Source organism: Chiloscyllium plagiosum, unplaced genomic scaffold, assembly GCF_037043375.1.
Source record: "Chiloscyllium plagiosum isolate Xiang-an unplaced genomic scaffold, Cpla_swu_hap1 HiC_scaffold_4, whole genome shotgun sequence".
Lineage (NCBI taxonomy): Eukaryota > Metazoa > Chordata > Chondrichthyes > Orectolobiformes > Hemiscylliidae > Chiloscyllium > Chiloscyllium plagiosum.
In genome coordinates, this window is record NW_028270142.1 from 140,437,045 (window position 1) to 140,457,418 (window position 20,374).

Below are 20,374 nucleotides of genomic sequence, written 5' to 3' on the forward strand. Positions count from 1 at the left end.
CATGAGAAGCCATTCATTTCATTGATCTTTGTTTTATGAAAACTAAAAACACATCAAACATAGGAATTAACATGCAATTGAAAGCTGGGCAATAAATACTGACATCCCATAGAAATAAAAGAAACATTGAGTAACTGCAGAGTTATTGTCTTTATGCATCACTTAATCCAGAAGTGCTTTTCAGATACCGGTAATTTTATTTGCTTCTATTGATATAACCTTACCTCTTTCTTTGCAATTTCTTGAAGCCTTCTTGGGAGACGTTTAATATTATGACTCATGGCTCTTCTGCGCATTGTTGGTGGCAGTGACTGCAGAAACTGAGAACCAGATTTATGTGTGACTGCTTTTATCATGGCATTGATTTCAGCAGCACGGGCTTGAGCAAATGTTGTTGCTGCAATATGAAAAATCAAAAGACATTACGTTTTTAATAAGATTTAATACAATTTTAAGGCAACAGAAGTTCTCAGAAAATATAGAAAATAGAAGAGCAGGCCTTTTGATGCTTCAGCCTGCTCAGTCGTTCATTATGATCATGACTGATCGTCCCACTCAGTAGCCTGCTCCTGCTTTCCCTACCACATCCTTTGATCGTTTTAATCCCAAATGTAATACCCAACTCATTCTTGAAATCAGATAACGGTTTGGACTTGATTTCTTTCTGTGGTAGTGAATTAAACAGCCTCACCAATCTATGAAATCCATCTCCACCATTTTCCTATGCAATACATTCCAAATCCCAACAACTCCCTGAGTAAAGAAGTTTCTCCTGATTTTATTTAGTTCTCCTGCTGACAATCTTGAAATTGTGACCACTAGTTACTGACATACCCATTCATGGAAACAGAATTTCCTTCTTTACCCTGGTAAAATTGTTTATAATTCTGAACACCTCAACAGGATCACTGCTTAATCTTCTCTGCTCCAAGGAGAATAAGCCCAATTTCTCTAATTTGGCCTCATATCTAAAATCCCTCATTCTTCTCAACTGTAGTGAATATAAACCTAAACAAGGGCTTTTGGATGAAGGGCATTTGCCCGAAACGTCGATTTCGAAGCTCCTTGGTTGCTGCCTGAACTGCTGTGCTCTTCCAGCACCACTAATCCAGAATCTGGTTTCCAGATCTGCAGCCATTGTTTTTAACTCATAAACCTAAACAATTCAATCTCTCCTTATGCATCAGTTCCCTTCCCCATCCTAGTCTTCAGTTTGGCAAACTTTTCACTGTACCTAGGTATATGCGACAATAATAAACCAAATCAAAAACCTTTATTACACTCCCACTATAGCAAGAGCCTCATTTCTCAGATAAGCTGATCAAAACTGCAAAATTCCAGGGATGGTCTCACCAAGGTTCTCTAACTGCAGCAAGACAGAGTCATAGAGATGTACAGCATGGAAACAGACCCTTCGGTCCAACCCGTCCATGCCGACCAGATATCCCAACCCAATCTAGTCCCACCTGCCAGCACCCGGCCCATATTCCTCCAAACCCTTCCTATTCATATACCCACTCAAATGCCTCTTAAAATGTTGCAATTTTACCAGCCTCCACCACTTCCTCTGGCAGCTCATTCCATACACGTGCCACTCTCTGTGTGAAAATGTTGCCCCTTAGGTTTCTTTTATATCTTTCCCCTCTTACCCTAAATCTATGCCCTCTAGTTCTGGACTCAACTTTGTCTATTTATCCTATCCATGCCCCTCATAATTTTGTAAACATCTATAAGGTCAATGCTCAGCCTCTGATGCTCCAAGGAAAACAGCCCCAGCCTGTTCAGCTGCTCCCTATAGCTCAAATCCTCCAACCCTGGCAACATCCTTGTAAATCTTTTCTGAACCCTTTCAAGTTTCACAACATCTTTCCAATAGGAAGGAGACCAGAATTGCACGCAATATTCCAACAGTGGCGTAACCAACGTCCTGTACAGCTGCAACATGACCTCCCAATTCCTGTACTCAATACTCTGAGCAATAAAGGAAAGCATACCAAACACCTTCTTTGCTATCCTATTTACCTGCGACTCCATTATCAAGGTGTTCGAACCTGCACTCCAAGGTCTTCTTATTCAGCAACACTCTCTAGGACCTTATCATTAATTGTGTAAGTCCTGCTAAGATTTGCTTTCCCAAAATGCAGCACCTCACATTTATCTAAATTGAACTCCACCTGCCACTTCTCAGCCCATTGGCCCATCTGGTCAAGATCCTGTTGTAATCAGAGGTAACCTTCTTCGCTGTCCACTACACCTCTGATTTTGGTGTCATCTGCAAACTTACTAACTGTACCTCTTATGCTCGCATCCAAATCATTTATGTAAATGACAAAAAGTAGAGGATCCAGCACTGATCCTTGTGGCATTCACTGGTCACAGGCCTCCAGTCTGAAAAACAACCTTCCACCACCACCCTCTGTCTACTCCCTTTGAGCCAGTTAGATTAGATTAGATTATTTACAGTATGGAAACAGGCCCTTCGGCCCAACAAGTCCACACCGACCCTCCAAAGAGTAACCCACCCAGACCCATTCCCCCTGACTAATGCACATAAAACTAAATTTAGCATGGCCAATTCACCTGACCTGCACATCTTTGGACTGTGGGAGGAAACCGGAGTACCTGGAGGAAACCCACGCAGACACGGGGAGAATGTGCAAACTCCACACAGATAGTTGCCCGAGGCAGGAATTGAACCTGGGTCCCTGGCGCTGTAAGGCAGTAGTGCTAACCACTGAGCCACCCCAGTTCTGTATCCAAATGGCTAGTTCTCCCGTATTCTGTGAGATTTAACCTTGCTAACCAGTCTCCAATGGGGAACCTTGTCGAACGCCTTACTGAAGTCCGTATAGATCACATCTACCACTCTGCCCTCATCAATCTTCAAAACCTCTTCAAAAAACTCAATCAAATTTGTGAGACATGATTTCCCATGCACAAAGTCATGCTGACTATCCCTAATCAGTCCTTGCCTTTCCAAACACATGTACATCTGTCCCTCAGGATTCCCTCCAACAACTTGCCCACTACCGACGTCAGGCTCACTGGTATATAGTTCCCTGGCTTGTTCTTACCACCCTTCTTAAACATCCTTACTCCTACATTCAAATCCTCTCATTATGAAATCCAATATACCACTGGCCTTCTTTATTAATTTTTGTACCTGCTAACCTTCAATGACGAGTGAATGAGGACACCCCAATCTCGTTATATAGTTTCATCTTTCAATTTATAGCCAGTTAGACAAAAACCTGCCTTGCAGTTCTTACTCCCAAAGTTGATAACCCTACATTATATTGCATAATAATTCATATGCCCACTCAATTAACTTCTCCAAATCACAGTGATGGGCGGCACAGTGGTTAGCACTGTTGTCACACAGCGCCAGAGACCCGGGTTCAATTCCCGCCTCAAGCGACTTACCGTGTGGAGTTTGCACATTCTCCCCGTGTCTGCGTGGGTTTCCTCCGGGTGCTCCAGTTTCCTCCCCCAGTCCAAAAATGTGCAGATTAGGTGAATTGGCCATGCTAAATTGCCCAGAATGTTAGGTGAAGGGGTAAATGTAGGGGAATGGGTCTGGGTGGGTCGTGCTTCGGCGGGTCGGTGTGGACTTGCTGGGCCGAAGGGCCTGTTTCCACACTGTAAGTAATCTAATCTAAGTAAAAAATTTGCTTTGGCAGTCAGAACTCAGGTATGCTGTGCATTTGGCTAGCCCAAAAGGTGTTGACTTTGGATGATCATGGCCTTGATCATGGCCTGGTGCTACTGCTCCTACAAGAAAGCTAATATAAGTACACCTGACCTCCCAGCCAATATGGAGAATCTGTCTCAAACAGCGCTGATGTTACTTCAAGGGCCTGAGGTGGCATCTATGTATAATCCATATTTCGGAGTCATAGAGAGGAGTCGGAAGACTGCCAAACATGAGACAGACAGAGAATGAATACAAGCGAGTGACAGAGACCTAATAATGCCAAGAAACTTCATGGACTCTAGAGTCAATGTTGAGCACTCCCTCACAAATGTATACTGTGCTGCCTCCTATGTCTGTCATGCTAATTGGACAGGCAATACCTAGGATGCTGATGTGTCAGGTCTAAATCCACAAATATAACTATTTCAGGCTGTTCTCAACTCTTGTCCAGTTCTCCCAGATTTGGCACAACTAGATGTTAGTATGAAGGGCTATACAGGGTTAAACAAGCCTGAGATGATCCAAATATACCGTTTAAACCTGTCGCCCAATTCCTAAGCATCTGTATCCCTCTGCTCCCCACCTACTCATGCATCTGTCCAGACGCAAATTAAATTAATCTACCTTGCCTGCACCTACCACCTCTGCTGGCAATGCGTTCCAGACACCCACCACCCTCTGTGTAAAGTACTTGCCATGTGTATCCCCCTTAAACTTTCCACCTCTCACCTTGAAAGCGTGACCTCTCATTGTTGAATCCTTCACCCTGGGAAAATGCTTATCTCTATCCACCCTGTCTATACCCTTCATGATTTTGTAAACTTCAATCAGGTCCCCCCTCAATCTCCTTTTTCCTAATGAAAACAAATCTAACCTACTCAACCTCTCTTCATAGCTAGCACCTTCCATACCAGGCAACATCCTCGTAAATCTTCTCTGCACCCTCTCCAAAGCATCCACATCCTTTTGGTAATGTGGCGACCAGAACTGTACACAGTATTCTAAATGCAGTCGGACAAATATCCTGTACAATTTTAACATGACCTGCCAGTTCTTATACTCAATACCCCATCCAATGAAGGCAAGCATACCATATGCCTTCTTGACCACTCTATCCACCTGTGCAGCAACCTTCAGGGTACAATGGACCTGCACTCCCAGATCTCTCTGCTCATCAATGTTTCCCAAGGCTTTTCCGTTCATTGTATAATTCGCTCGAGAATTAGACTTGCCTAAATGCATCACCTCACATTTGTCTGGATTGAACTCCATCTGCCACTTTTCTGCCCAACTTTCCAGTCCATCTATATTCTCCTGCATTCTTTGACAGTCCCTTATGCTTTCTGCTACTCCAATCTTCGTGTCATCTGCAAACTTGCTGATCATACCAACAGTGCCCTCTTCCAGATCATTTATGTATATCACAAACAACAGTAGACCCAACACCAATCCCTGTGGAACACTACTAGTCACCTTTCTCCATTTCAAGATACTCCTTCAACTACTACTCTGTCTCTTGTTGCTCAACCAGTTCTTCATCCAACTAGCTAGAACACCCTGCACACCATGTAACTTCACTTTATTAGTTTACCATGGGGAACCTTATCAAGCGCCTTATATATGTCCATGTATACGACATCAACAGTCCTTCCTTCAATCAACTTGGTCACTTCCTCAAAGAACTCTATTAAGTTGGTAAGGCATGATCTCCCCCACACAAAACAATATTGCCTATCACTGATAAGCCCATTCTTTTCTAAATATAAATAGATCCTATCCCTCAGTACCTTCTCCAGCAACTTTCCCACCACTGACGTCTGGCTCACTGGTCTGTAGTTACCCAGAATATCCCTACTACCCTTCTTGTACAGGGGGACAACGTGAGCAACCTTCCAGTCCTCCGGCACCTCACTTGTGTTTAAGGACGCCACAAAGACATCTGTCAGGGCCCCAGCTATTTTCTCTCTCGCCTCCCTCAGCAACCTGGGATAGATCCCATCCGGTCCTGGGGATTTGTCTACCTTAATAAACTCTAACCTACCCAACACATCTTCCCTACTTATGTCAACGTGATCCAGACTAATCAAACTTCTATCTCTAATCTCAATATTCATCATGTTCCTCTCCTCAGTGAGCACTGATGCAAAGTAATCATTCAGAATCTCACCTGTTCTCTCAGGTTTGACACACAGCCTTCCTTCATTATCCTTTAGTGGACCAATCCTTTCTCTAGTTACCCAATTGCTTCTTATATAGGAATAAAATGTTTTGGGATTCTTCTTAATTCTGCTCACTAAAGCTATTTCATGACTCCTTTTAGCCCGCCAAGCGGTAAGTCAGGTTTCAATTCTTTGAAATTTTTAAGAAAATTGACAACCGAGTAGCTTGCTAGACCACTTCAGAGGGCAGTTTAAAGTCAATGACATTACTGTGCATCTAGAATCATATGTAAGGATGGCAGATTTCCTTGATGATACTAGTGAATCCATCAGGTTTTTATGACAATTAATTCACATGAATTCAAGTTTCACCAAATACCACAATGGGATTCGAACCCAGGTGCTCTCTGGATTACTGGTCCGGTGCTAAAACCATTACAGCTTTGCTTTCCCTTATAAAGACAATTCATTAAGAGTGCTAACAAAAAATTAAAAGTCTTAGATGTACGCAGTATGGAGCAGGTTTGCTAAGTATGATGGGAAAATCTGTGGGGATCGAGCCAAGAACTTAAACTTAATGACTTTCACCAGGCTGCATAACACCTTTAAGGGAGTAGAAAAAAAAGTGGGTGCTAAACTCACTGATAACAGGGATAATGAGAAGATGAAAGAAACATCCACAGAGCAACGTATAGCCCTGATTATTCAGAAGAATGTGACCTAAATACAAGGATAATCAATGACAAGTGATGAAAAATAAAAACATTGTAATGAAATATAAGAATTAAGACTATAAACTGCTAATGTGTGTTTCAGACAACTTGGCTAATTCTGCAAGAATGACTCCAACATTGTTTGTAAAACGAGATTACATTAGCTGAACTCAAGACTCCAAATAGCTGCACACAGTATATCAAGTGCACACCAAGCAACAGCCTATCAGAAGATAGCACTCCCAATGCACTAAGAGATAGCAACACGAAAGAGAGCGATTTAGCTATTACACAGGAAAAAGGTTTGTGTTGAAGGTATGCAAATTGGAATCTATTTAAATAGAGAATCTACAGTTAAATAGAGTTGCTTAACAACATTGGCCTTTACAATTCGACATCAAGCAGTTGACAGAATACAGGTCATAGTCCCATGCACTCTGCAAACCAATAGAGAAGACCCAGGTTAAAGACTATCATTAAACAGAACAGCTAGGGAGTTGGATTGTTTGAGAACCAGGCCTAGTTCTAACTAATTTTGTTCCCTCAACAATAAAGCAAGCTTCTATCTAGTATCATATACTTACCAGTTATGCTTTTGGGAATTTGAGAATAGCCATGACAGCTTCCTCTCGAGTTTCCTCGGTACCCTCGGAAACCTCCTCTGTATGAACTTCGCCGGTGGTCACCATAAGATGGCTGACTGGACCCCACTTGCTGCTGTTGCACATGACCACCAGTAACGCCTGAAGACAACAAGACCAAACATGAAATAAAGTTCTAGGAATTCGGAAAAAAAAAGATGAACATGTCGATACCTTATCAATCAGATCTAATTACCTTTTTGTGGGAGGGCAGGGGTGATTAATCTCAAGATCTATAAAATTCTAATAGGATTAGATAGGGGAAAGGCAGAAAGGATGTTCCTGATAACCGTGGAGTCCACAATGATGGGTTGCGGATTAAGGACACAGGGTAGGCTATTGACAACTCAGATGGGGAGAAATTTCTTCATGCAAACAGTGATAAGCCTTTGGAATTTGCTACCACAGAAAGCAGTTGTTTTCAAGAAGAAATTAGACATAGTTCTTGCATCTAAAGGGATCAAAGGGTATAGGGAGAAAGCAGGAAAAGGTATTGTGTTGGATGATCAACCATGATCATACTGAATGATGGAGCAAGTTTGAAGGGCCTATGTTTCAATGCACTTTTAGATAAAAGAATGGCACAGTTCACATAAATAACTAAACAAAAATGAAGATAAAGCTCATTGGGAATTTTCAAATTTTAAAAACAAATGCCAGAGAAGGTTCACAAGTAAACAGAATAAAAATTCCAATGATAGATTCTGCCATATTAGAGGTGGGGTGCATGGAGCAGTAGTACACTTTTACAGGTGGCTCACCACACTCATTGGAGTGACTCATCCTGTACTGCTCCTCATTACCACCCAATTCTCACCAATGGCTCGAGGTAGTTATTCTCTACTGGGATGCAGCTACAGCTGCATAAGTGGCATAAATGAGCAAACAAACCAGCTCTCCTACTCTTGGGGACTTTCAGCATTCAAAGACTGATTCTGTGTGCGTGAGATCAGGGTAAGAGCCAACAGTCCTGAGGGAAAACAACTCACTTGCATAGAGTTGCTGTTTACTAAGTAAATAATCTATTATTCTGGTAAGTTTTCCTAGAGTTAATGTTAGACCAATTCTTCTTTCTTTTGTTCGTATTCTTACTCTACAGTTAAAATAAAGTGTGTTTTGCTTAAAGGTGAGCAGTGTAACCAACTAAATTATGTTTGGAACACAGACCTTATATTTGCTTTTAAAAAGTTAGGATCTGGACTGTCTTCTTGATATATTTGAAGGTGGCTTGGTCTGGGTCATAATACCATTTCATTTTCTGTCAGTAGTTGACTCAGGATGTTGATAATGGGGGAATTCAGCAGTCATAATACCAGTGAATGTCAAGGAGATAGTTAAATTCACCTGTTATACATAGTCACTGCATGGCATTTGTGTGGTGTGAATGTTATTAGCTACTCATCCCAAAAATTGTCAATGCCTTTCTGTATGCAGACATGTCCTGCTTCCATACATGGAGTTGTGAATGGTACTGGACACATCCCCATTTTTGAGCTTGGACTTGAACCAAGGCTGTGAAAGATACAAAACACAGTAGCCATGACAGAAGCCAAAACGAATATCAAAGAGCAAGTTTTTGCTGATTATCTTGTCAGCCCTGTTAGTGACACTTCCATCACTTGGCTGATGATTGAGCAGATGATTGAGCAGACATGAAGAGTTGGGTAAGGAGACCCAAAGCTTGATCAAACAGGTAAGTTTTAAGGAGCAAAAGCCAAAAAAAAAATTGCGGATGATGTAAATCAGAAACAAAAACAGAAATTGCTGGAAGTGCTCAGCAGATCTGGCAGCATCTGTGGAGAGAAATCAGAGTCAATGTTTTGAGTCAAGTATTCCTTCCTCAGGACCCTTTTAAGAAGCATTTTAAAGAGAGCCCAGGAGGTTTTGAGAGAGAATTCCAGAGCTTCTAGCCTGGAGAGTTGACAGCATAGCAGTGTTTCCTCTTTTGAATTCAACCAGAAATGAGAGGCTGGTGTTTAAAAATTCCTTTTAGAACAGAGATGAGATATTTCTCTCTCAGCGGTCTCACAGGAACGGAGTTGGACCATTGAATATTTTAAGGGAGAGATGAATAATGTCTTGTTTGGTACAGAGGTTATATTGAGTAGATGGTAAATCAAAATTGTTATGACGTAAAAGGAGACCAGTCAGTCCATTGTGCTTTTGTCAGCTCTCTAAGCATTCTGACTAAGTTCTTGCTTTTCCCTGCAACCCTGCAAGTGAAACAATTAACAAATGCCCTTTTGAATGCCTTAACTGAATCTACCTCCACACTTCCAGGGAACGCATTGTGTATACTAACCAGTCACTGAAAAGGTTTGCCTCACCTTGTATTTTGCAAAAGACTCAAACATTTTAAATCTTTTGTTTTCTGGCCCTTGCTTCTTTTACATGCAATTTCTCCCTATGCAACCACCCAGATTCCTCGTGATTTTGAAAATGCCTACCAGATCTCCCGTTAGCCTACTCCTTTCCAAAGAAAAGAGTCCCAACTTCTGCTAATATTTCCTCAAAAATAAATGGTCTCATCGCTGGAAAAGATCATAAACCTCTTCTGCACTCTGTAGATAATCACTATGATCTAATTGAATGGTAGAGCGGGTTTGATGGGCTGAATGGCCTACCCCCATGTTTCTACTCAGAAGTTCAGGGTGAGAATCCAAAAGGCTCTATCAGTATTGCTGAACCTAGGAGAAAGGGATAGACAGTATACTGCAGACTCAAAAGTATAAGATCAAATCCGGACACGTGGCTGGATGAGAATAAAACAGATGATGAAGCAAAGTCATTAGGATCTACGGATGCCACATACTTTTACAACATGAATTGTTTGGTCTTTTTATTTTTCACCATAGAGCAAGTAAATACATTAAAAATCAGACTGTGCAAATATTTTGTACCTTGAAGACTTGTAAAGCTGCCACAGCGTGGGTTAGTGGTCTGTGATTCAGACGGTCCCATTCCAGATCTGCCAGCCATTTGGTCGGTTGAGGAAAAGGTGATATTGCTAGGCTGGTTTCTCATCAACTTGGCATATTTCTTTTCCTTCCGACTGACTCCAGACATAGCTTTGCAAAGAGAATGCAATTAACATACTAGCATAACAAAATTTATACAAGCAGAAACAATAAATTTTCACAAGCTCTGTACCAACATGAAATCAAGGATTCAGTTATTAGGGAATGTATTTGCTTATGAGTACGTCGCTCAAAGATACATTTCTAAAAAATCACTTTACTTGTGGACAAATAGTCATTGGGGAAGAAAATCTACTGTCCTTTCTCAAAACGTTAGGGGAGGGTGGTCAACGCAGACAGACAATAAAGGCTAGAAATGTAAGCAATGCGCCGTAGTCAAGAACCACAAAAAATCTAAACATACTGAAACTTACTGTTTGGTGTACCAAAATGAAATATTGTCACATGACAGGTAAGAGATTGGCCATTGTATTATAATTCACCATGCAACCAAAAATATTTTAAAATATCCAGCATTGAAATATTTGTAGATCTTTGGAATTGCTCTGTTCTTTACCACATAATGATTGTAACTCAAAAAGTTTGACATCCTTAAGATAAATTATTGCACATCACACTGAAGTTAAACAAATTTTATGAATTTTTACTGCAGTAAGTTCAAACCATATGAACAAACAAATTGGCTCTCTGATCTTGCTTTATTCATAACGATGAGGCCACTTAGTTGCTCAAAGCCTGTACTTCAATACAATGAGACCATCACTGATCAATTTCTATACAGGCCACCAATCACTGATGCATTCTGTGGGATTTACATTTACAGTTTTTAATGTTATGGGGTGTCGTGCTTCCAGCTGATATCAGTACTGAACAGGTCAGATCCCAGACAGGAGTCTAGCTTGATAGATTTGTTTTGACTTTAGCAAAGCAGCATCCTGATGAAACATAAGCACAAAATAGTACAGATTTTGCTTCAACAAAATGGAAGTTATAACAGGAACAAGGATAAAATTGAATAATCCAAACTACCAACCTAAAAATACAAACTTAAAGATTTTAAATACACAGTAATAATGTAATCCTATTAAACCCAAACCACTCCTTTATAAATTGAAAAGAATCCAAATAGCATTTATGTAGTACCCAAAACAAACCCCTGATACAGTTTCCAAAATATCACTCGTATAAAACTCATACCAGAGTCCCTGGACCTATACTTTGGTAACTTTAAGTCACTTGCAACTTCAACTTTTAAACTAGAACTGAGATAGCTTCTTCATGGAGCTCTGAGTGTTTCATGGTACTCAGTTTTAATGCCTTAGATCATTTCTGTCCTGGGACTAACACCAACTCTTGAACTGAAGGTAATTTTTAATCATTATATCTTCCCTTCTTTGGAGCATTGTTCTACGTAGCCATCCTACTCCAAACACTTCACAGGACTAATGTTACCCAAAGTCAAAAGTAAAACTAAAACTTTGTCTCTCACAATGTGTGTTTCTCTCAAGCTGAGAAAAAGCACATTCCAATACAAACTATCACACATTTGAGGCCCCATTATTTAACATGCTGCACTGCAAAACATCTAAAATAAACTGAAAGGTCTAGGAGAAAGTGAGGACTGCAGATGCTGAAGATCACAGCAAACAGCACAGCAGGTCAGGCAGCATCCAAAAAGGAGAGTCGACGTTTTGGGAATAAGCTCATCCATTAGCGCACAAAATCCATTCACTCAACAACTGTTCTTTAAAATAAATCACCATTACATAAATACTTACAAGTTAATAATTAACTTCAGGCACTCAAACACTCACTGGTTACTAACTAAAAAACAAGAACCCAAACACTCTCTCTAAATAACATTTAAACATTACACATGCAAACTCTATAGTTTATGTCACAATCATATACAAAAAAACTCCATGATTATTTGTCATTTTAGATGATGCAGAACTTTTTCCTTTACTGTGATAATTAAAAATGTCACCTCAAATAATAATCGGTGAACATTTAGCAGTTGGAAAGACTTGGAAGGCAAGGTAAATGGGATGAACTCTTATTAATTAGTTATCTGCAGATTTCACTAGTGACTGTCACATTAATTAAAAACCCTTGGTAGGATGGAAGCTGTCGTGAGGGAGTTGTAAAGCTAACAAGCTCACAGTCGTAACTGTCAAAATGTTATATTGATTTGAAAATTATTCAATGGTAAACATCAGACTTATCAAGCATACACTCATCTCTAAGCACAAAATAATTTTATTATTACTCTTTTACAAAGGTTCCCGAGTCAAAGTTAACCAAATAAACATTTTCTTAGAAGTTTTTTTCTGTAGTGTCCTCACTTCTGGACCAAGAGGACCAGTTTTGGACTGGGACCAGATTGAGTGGATTAATGGACTTTATTTTGTAAAACAGCATGGTAAATAATGGGACCTCAAACGTTCGTTCTTGCATGGGCTGAAGGAAGGTCACTGGGTCCAAAACATTAACTCTATTTTCTCTCTACAGATGCTGCCAGATCTGCTGAAATTTTTCCAGCAAATTCTATTTTGTTTGTATTTAAAAAACATTTCCTTAACAAGAACAGGAATTGGAGAAACTCAGATCTGCAGAATCTGTGGAGAGGAAGCAGAGATAACCTTGAATCCAGTGGCCTGAATTCATTCTCCAGTAATTTGTGTTTTAGTTTCAAATTTCCAGCATTTACAGTTCTTTGTTTTATTTTAGTTTCGTTAGCAACGTTCACAAAAAACACCAGTGTATATGTTTGTTCAACTGGAGTACAAATTCAGCTCCAGGCACCATGCTTTGGGAAGAACGTGAAGCCATTAGATAGGGTGCAGAAAATATTCATGAAAGCAATTCCAGGGCTGAGGTATGTCAGATCTTGACCAGATGCTCACTGATGTAGGTAAAAAACAATGACTGCAGATGCTGGAAACCAGATTCTGGATTAGTGGTGCTGGAAGAGCACAGCAGTTCAGGCAGCATCCGAGGAGCAGTAAAATCGACGTTTCGGGCAAAAGCCCTTCATCAGGAATACAGGCAGAGAGCCTGAGGGGTGGAGAGATAAGCTAGAAAAGGGTGGGGGTGGGGAGAAAGTAGCATAGAGTACAGTAGGTGAGTGGGGGAGGGGATGAAGGTGATAGGTCAGGGGCGAGTGGAGTGGATAGGTGGAAAAGAAGATAGGCAGGTAGGACAAGTCATGGGGACAGTGCTGAGCTGGAAGCTTGGAACTAGGGTGAGGTGGGGGAAGGGGAAATGAGGAAACTGGTGAAGTCCACATTGATGTCCTGGGGTTGAAGTGTTCCGAGAAGGAAGATGAGGCGTTCTTCCTCCAGGCGTCTGGTGGTAAGGGAGCGGCGGTGAAGGAGGCCCAGGACCTCCATGTCCTCGGCAGAGTGGGAGGGGGAGTTGAAACGTTGGGCCACAGGGCGGTGTGGTTGATTGGTGCGGGTGTCCTGGAGATGTTCCCTAAAGCGCTCTGCTGGGAGGCGTCCAGTCTCCCCAATATAGAGGAGACCGCATCAGGAGCAACAGATACAATAAATGATATTAGTGGATGTGCCGGTAAAACTGATGATGTTACCTAGCATGGTAATGAAACATCTGAAAACAAACCTTCCAGCTCAGCGAGCAAACTTACAACCTGAACATCAGTTCTGCAGAAAACTGAGAGATGCTGAGATTGTTCTTCTTAAAGACAGGACATTGAAGAGATCTGATAAATGTGTTTAAAGTCATGGGTTTGGACTATGTACAGTAAACAGGGAAAAGCCACACCACAAGTGGAAGGATCTAGAACTAGAAGGCACTGATTAAAGTTAATTGATAAAAAGCACATTAGCAATACAAGGAAAACCAATGGCAGCAAAGTGGTTACAATCTGGAATGCACTGTCTGAAAGCAAGTTGGAGAGAGATTCAGTTTTGGTTTTCAATAGAAAATTAGATCATTATCTATAAATAAAGCAGTTGCAGGTCCATGGGGAAATGTTAGAAGAATGGGACTATGCAGATTACTCTTTCAGAGAGAAAGTGAGGACTGCAGATGCTAGAGATCAGAGCTGAAAATGTGTTGCTGGAAAAGCACAGCCCTTCTTCAGGGCTCATGCCCGAAATGTCGATTCTCCTGCTTCTTGGATACTGCCTGACCTGCTACTTTTTCAAAGAGCCAGCACAGAGAATACAGGACAAACAGCCTCATTTGCGAATCATTCTATGATGTAGCTATTTCTTTGACATGGGTTGGAAAATTTTTTCAGAGGTGCCATTACATGCCTTTGGACTTGAACTTAGTCCTCCTGGTCCGGAGGTAGGGACACCATAGAGAAACATAGAAAATGGGAGTAATAAGACATTTAGCCCTTCAAGCTTACTTTGCCATGGAGTATGATCATTGCTAATTATCCAACTCAGTACCCTGTCCCTGCTTTCTTTGATCTCTTTAGTCGTAAGAACTATATTTAAGTGCTTCTTGAAAACATTCAACTTTTTGGCTTTAACTGCTTTCTGCAACAGAAAATTCAATAGGTCCACCACTCTCTGGGTGAAGAAATTTCTTATCTCAGTCCTAAATGACCTACCCTATATCCTTAACTGTGATTTCTGGTTGTGGACTCCCTGGTCATAAAGAACACCCTTCCAGCATTTGCACTGTTTAGCCATATTAGATTTTTTTTAGGTTTTCATGTGATAACCCTTGACTCTTCCTGGTGGGGGGGTTGGACAGGGGCGGGGGCTCACACAGGGTGTGCTACTGCCTAGTCTCCTGAACAGGGAGCGGACTGAGCAAGTGCTAAGTGAATATAGTCCTAACTAGTCTAGTCTCTCTTCACTGTCGGTCCAGCCATCCCAAGAATCAACTTGGCAAACTTTTTCTGCACTCCTTTCATAGCCAGAAAATTCTTCCTCCTTAAGGAGACCAAACTTGCACATAATACAGGGCCTTGGTGAGACCATACCTGGAGTATGATCACTACCCCATAAATCCCCTACATATGTTAAAGAAATGCCAATACTTTCTTCTGGAGAGTAGGATTTGCTATATTGATTATGACCTTCCAAATTTCATTAGATTCTGGAATGACCCAGAGATCATGAGGTGTGGAAGTAAGCCATTCAGCCCATTCAGTCAGTTCCCCCAATCAATGAGCTCATGGCTGATCTGATAATCCTCAACTCCACTTTCCAACTTTTTCCATATGATCGTTGATTTGCTTACTGATTAATCATCTCAGCCTTGAATATACAGAGGAACCTCGATTTTCCGAACGAGATGGGTGGACACTATTTCGTTCGGATAATTGATTATTCGGTTAATTGATTCAATGCCTCTCCTCTAGGACTCAGTTTTCAGATGTGTCCTTTTTCCTCGCTGTGCCTGCCTTGCTCCCTCTCTGTCTCAGGGTTTGTTTCTGAGCAAACACACACATGCGTAAGGGACCTGCAGCAATGCTGAAGCCCCCCCCCCCCCCCCCCCCCATCAGTCCAATGGAATTGGCACATCGAGCACTTGCTAAGTCTGCTTCCTGTTTAGGAGACTAAGCAGCAGCACACCGTGCATGAGACCCCCGCCCTTCGTTCACCCACTCAACCCCGTCTGACTCCCAACCCCATCAGAACCCCCATCGCCCATCCACCCCACCCCCCCCACCCTACCCCTGCCCAACCCCCACCCCCAATCCTGTTTAACCGCACTGCCCCGTCCGCCACAATAATCTTTAATCCCTTTACTCTTCAAAAATCCATGATACAGCCTCAGCAGTACATCTCTGGTCTTGTATTCAACCCTTCTAAAATGAATGTGAATATTGTATTTGCCTAACTGCCAACTGAGCCTGAGTGTTAACCTTAAGAAAATCCTGAATTATGATTCCCAAGTCCCTTTGTACTTCAGATTTCCAAAGTAATTACCCATTTTAAAAAATGCCTTTATTCTTCCTACCAAAGTCCATCATTCCTCACTTTCCCATGTTGCATTCTTTGTCCACTCTCTTAGCAAGTCCTCCCCGCTTTCTCAACACTACTTGTCCCTGCACCTATTTTTGTCATCTACGAATTTAGAAACAACGTTCCCAGTTCCTTCATCTGTATCAATAACAAATAGTTGTGGTCTCAACATGCAGGTACTACCTGCAATTAGGAAGTTAAATAGTATGTGAACCTTTACTGCAGGTAGTTTGGCACATAAGAGTGTGAAGTCGAAAGTGTGGTGCTGGAAAAGCACAGCAGATCAGACACCATCCAAGGAGCTGGAGAATTGACGTTTCGGGCATAAGGCCCTCATCAAGAACGTCAATTGTCCTGCTCCTCGGATGCTGCCTGACCTGCTGTGCTTTTCCAGCACCACACTTTCGACTCTGATCTCTAGCGTCTGCAGTCCTCACTTTCTCCCCCTAAGAGTGAGAAGATTCACTAGGCTGATTTCTGGGATGAGGGTTTTTCTTCGAAGAAAGTTTGAGCACATTGGGCCGAAACACATTGTTATTTAAAAAAATGACAGGTACTCTTATTGAAACATATGAGACTGAGTATTTGACAGGTTAGATGTCAAGAGACTTTGTCTCATTGGAAATCTACAATTAGGTAGACCATTTTCAAAATAAATGGTTTCCCCAATTAAAACAGAAATGAGGAGCAATTTCATCTCTCGGAGGGCTGTTAATTCTTGGAGTTCCCTGCCTCAGAGCAACGGAGGCTTGGTCATTAATATATTTAAGTTCGAATAAAGACAAATTTTGACTTACAACAAAGTGAATTGTTATGGGGGCAAAGCAGGTAGGTAGGTAACAATCAGATCAGCGATAATATTGAATGGTAGGGCCAGATCAAGGGCCACTTCTCATTTTCAATTATACAGACTTCAGTGAGACCATATCTGCAGTACTGTGCACAATTCTGGTCACTTTAGAAAAGGAAAGATATACTTGTCTATGAGGGGGTGCAACAAACACCTATTGGACTCTCCAATAAATGAGAGAATTATCCTATGAGCAAAGGTCAAGTTGAATGAACCTACTTGGGTGTACAAGGGCGATGCCATCAAATTGTAGAATTCTTAGCAGGCACAGCAGCATAAATACTGAAAAACCATTCTCCCCTGTTTCTGGAAAATCCAGAATTAAAGTTCATTATCTTAAGATAGTGGGGTCAGCCATTTAAAAACTGAGCTGGAGAAATGTTTTCACTTGAGATTGTAAATCTTCGGAATTTAACAAATCCAAGCAGCCATGAAGTTCAATTATTGAGATTATCAGTGCGTACGGCCTGCTCCTACATCCTAAGAAAAACAAAGCCACTTCATGCCCTGCAATGTAAGGGAATGGAATCATTGAAGTTCAACAGCATAGCAATGCCTATATTTTGGGCACTCTTTCTGCCCCAGTTGCTGCTAAATATCTTGCAAGAAAATTGGGACAGTCGCCAATACAATGCAATATACGGAATCAAAATGAGGGAGTGAAATTTGTTTGGCTCAATTCCAATTATTAACGATAAGTACAAATAAATATTTTGACTCAATTAAAATGAGTCTGATAAATCCTTCTCCTTTCACCTGCAACCCAACCCATGGATCTCTTACTGCAATGAATCACTTCAGCAGTCTCACACCACCTTTTTTTTGCAAGGCTGCGATTTAACCTTGGATCTGTTTAAGTCAAAAAAATGTTGCTGGACAAAAATATTGAACTGGAGTTTGAATTATTGTTGCAAATATGGGTGGATTTGAAGAAAACCCTCCAATATATACACATAGCTATTTAAAGAAATCAGATTTCAGATCTGTTTTTATTATTTTATCAAAATCCATTATTTTATCCCCTGACAATTAGAAAATGTAAGATGGCACAACCCGCAAAATTGCAGACATTTAAACACTTGCATCCGTATACCACCTTTTGTGACATCAATGTCCCAAAGTGTTTAGAATAATAAAAATATTTTTAAGTATATTCATTTTTTAAATGTGGAAAACTCAGTAGCTAGTTTGCACACCTAAAGCAAACTTCCCAAACAACGAACTGATCATCTGTTCTTGAGATGTTTGTGAAGGGATGAACATTTGGCAGCACAGCAAAGAGAATTTACATGTTCATTAAGGCTCATTCCCATTCAGTGGTGACAGAGCCTCAACACAATGTTACTTCTGGACAGTTAACTGGATAAGAGAAAATTTGCTAACCACTTTTAGATACAGAAACCAGGAGCAGGTGCAGGTGCAGGCAATTTGGCCCTTCTAGCCTACTCTGCCATTGAATATGCAGCTGATCCTATACTCAAAAAGATATCCCCACTTTTTCCCCATACTTTTTGATGCCTTTGAAATCTAAAGAGGATAACTTTTGCTGAATATATTCAACGTCTTAGCTTCCACAGCCTTCTAAAGTAGTAAATTCCACAAGTTCACTACCTTTCAAGTGAAGAGATGTATCTTCATTTCAGTCCTAGAGCCAATTCTGCATTCAGAGACCGAGTGTCCTGGTTCTATATGCCAAAGCAGGGGAAGACACCATTCCTGCATCAAGATGGAGCAGTTCTTTTGGATTTTTGTACATTTCAATCAGATCCTTTCTCACTCTAGGCCCAGTCAAATCAATCTCTCCTCTTAGGGCAGGCCTGGAGTAGAGTACTGCTGGAAAAGCGCAGCAGTTCAGGCAGCATCCGAGGAGCAGGAAAATCCAACGTTTCGGGCAAAAGCCCTTCATCAGAAATACAAGGATGCCTGCCTTGAAGAACTACTCCAGAATCTGGTTTCCAGCATCTGCAGTCATTGTTCTTACCTTTTAGGGCAGGCCTGCCAATCCTAAAATCAACTTTCTGTATTTTTATTAAGAACGCCTTGAAGTTTAATTGTTTCTCATATTTTAGTTGAAAATGTGTTGCTGGAAAAGCGCAGGAGGTCAGGCAGCATCCAAGGAACAGGAGAATCGACGTTTTGGGCATAAGCCCTTCTTCAGGAATGAGGAAAGTGTGTCCAGCAGGCTAAGATAAAAGGTAGGGAGGAGGGACTTGGGGGAGGGGCGTTGGAAATGCGATATGTGGAAGGAGGTCAAGGTGAGGGTGACAGGCCGGAGTGGGGTGGGGCAGAGAGGTCAGGAAGGCGGTGCTGAGTTCGAGGGATTTTACTGAGACAAGGTGGGGGGAGGGGAAATGAGGAAACTGGAGAAATCTGAGTTCATCCCTTGTGGTTGGAGGGTTCCTAGGCGGAAGGTGAGGCGCTCTTCCTCCAACCGTCGTGTTGCTATGGTCTGGCGATGGAGGAGTCCAAGGACCTGCATGTCCTTGGTGGAGTGGGAGGGGGAGTTGAAGTGTTGAGCCACGGGGTGGTTGGGTTGGTTGGTGTTCTCTGAAACGTTCCGCAAGTAGGCGACCTGTCTCCCCAATATAGAGGAGGCCACATCGGGTGCAGCGGATGCAATAAATGATGTGTGTGGAGGTGCAGGTGAATTTGTGGCAGCTATGGAAGTATCCCTTGGGGCCTTGGAGGGAAGTAAGGGGGGAGGTGTGGGCCCTATCGCCCTCACCTTGACCTCCTTCCACCTATCGCATTTCCAACGCCCCTCCCCCAAGTCCCTCCTCCCTACCTTTTATCTTAGCCTGCTGGACACACTTTCCTCATTCCTGAAGAAGGGCTTCTGCCCGAAACGTCGATTTTCCTGTTCCTTGGATGCTGCCTGACCTGCTGCGCTTTTCCAGCAACACATTTTCAGCTCTGATCTCCAGCATCTGCAGTCCTCACTTTCTTCTCTCATATTTTAGTCCCAATTATACAGCTCAATCTACACCCACCTTCCTCACCTCCAAAAGAGAGAGACAGTCAGACACCAGCTGAGGTTTGGGATATCTTGCAAGGTTCAGGGTAAGGTGACACGTGATTAATGGGCAGCCGAGTGCGCATGACAACTGGCATCGCACCGCACACGCGGGATGTATTATAAACGGCTTTCCCTATACCCTTAACATCAGCTTATTATACAAGAATATATTCCGAATTACAAGCGATAACATACCGAAGATCTAGGCTGGCTTCAGAACGAAGTCCAGAGTTAACTGAGCCGTTGCCCACAGCAGCGGCCGCCCCGCAACACTATCCCACACACCAACGGTCCCTCGTGAGTCACCGCGGCTGCGCGGAGAATGGCATTCTGGGAGATGTGTCCAATTCGGGACTACAAACCCCGTGC

General features: G+C 41.9%; 1 protein-coding gene across 3 annotated transcripts in view; it reads right to left on the reverse strand.

Moving 5' to 3' along the window:
* Positions 1-20,294, reverse strand: part of pop1 (POP1 homolog, ribonuclease P/MRP subunit) — a 63,079-nt gene extending 42,785 nt beyond the window's left edge. Inside the window, exons 1-4 of one of the 3 annotated variants that reach the window (XM_043687652.2) lie at positions 20,201-20,294; positions 10,108-10,275; positions 7,151-7,309; positions 225-397 (exon numbers count right to left, since the gene is read on the reverse strand). In XM_043687652.2, coding sequence (XP_043543587.2) covers positions 225-397; positions 7,151-7,309; positions 10,108-10,273 — 498 coding nt within the window. In that variant the 5' untranslated portion in view covers positions 10,274-10,275; positions 20,201-20,294. Of the gene's footprint in view, positions 1-224; positions 398-7,150; positions 7,310-10,107; positions 10,276-19,774; positions 19,794-19,988; positions 20,009-20,200 lie in introns of those variants that run through there. The other 2 variants (XM_043687654.2, XM_087986725.1) reach the window with 2 other exon arrangements.
* Between the last annotated feature and the right edge of the window lie 80 nt (positions 20,295-20,374).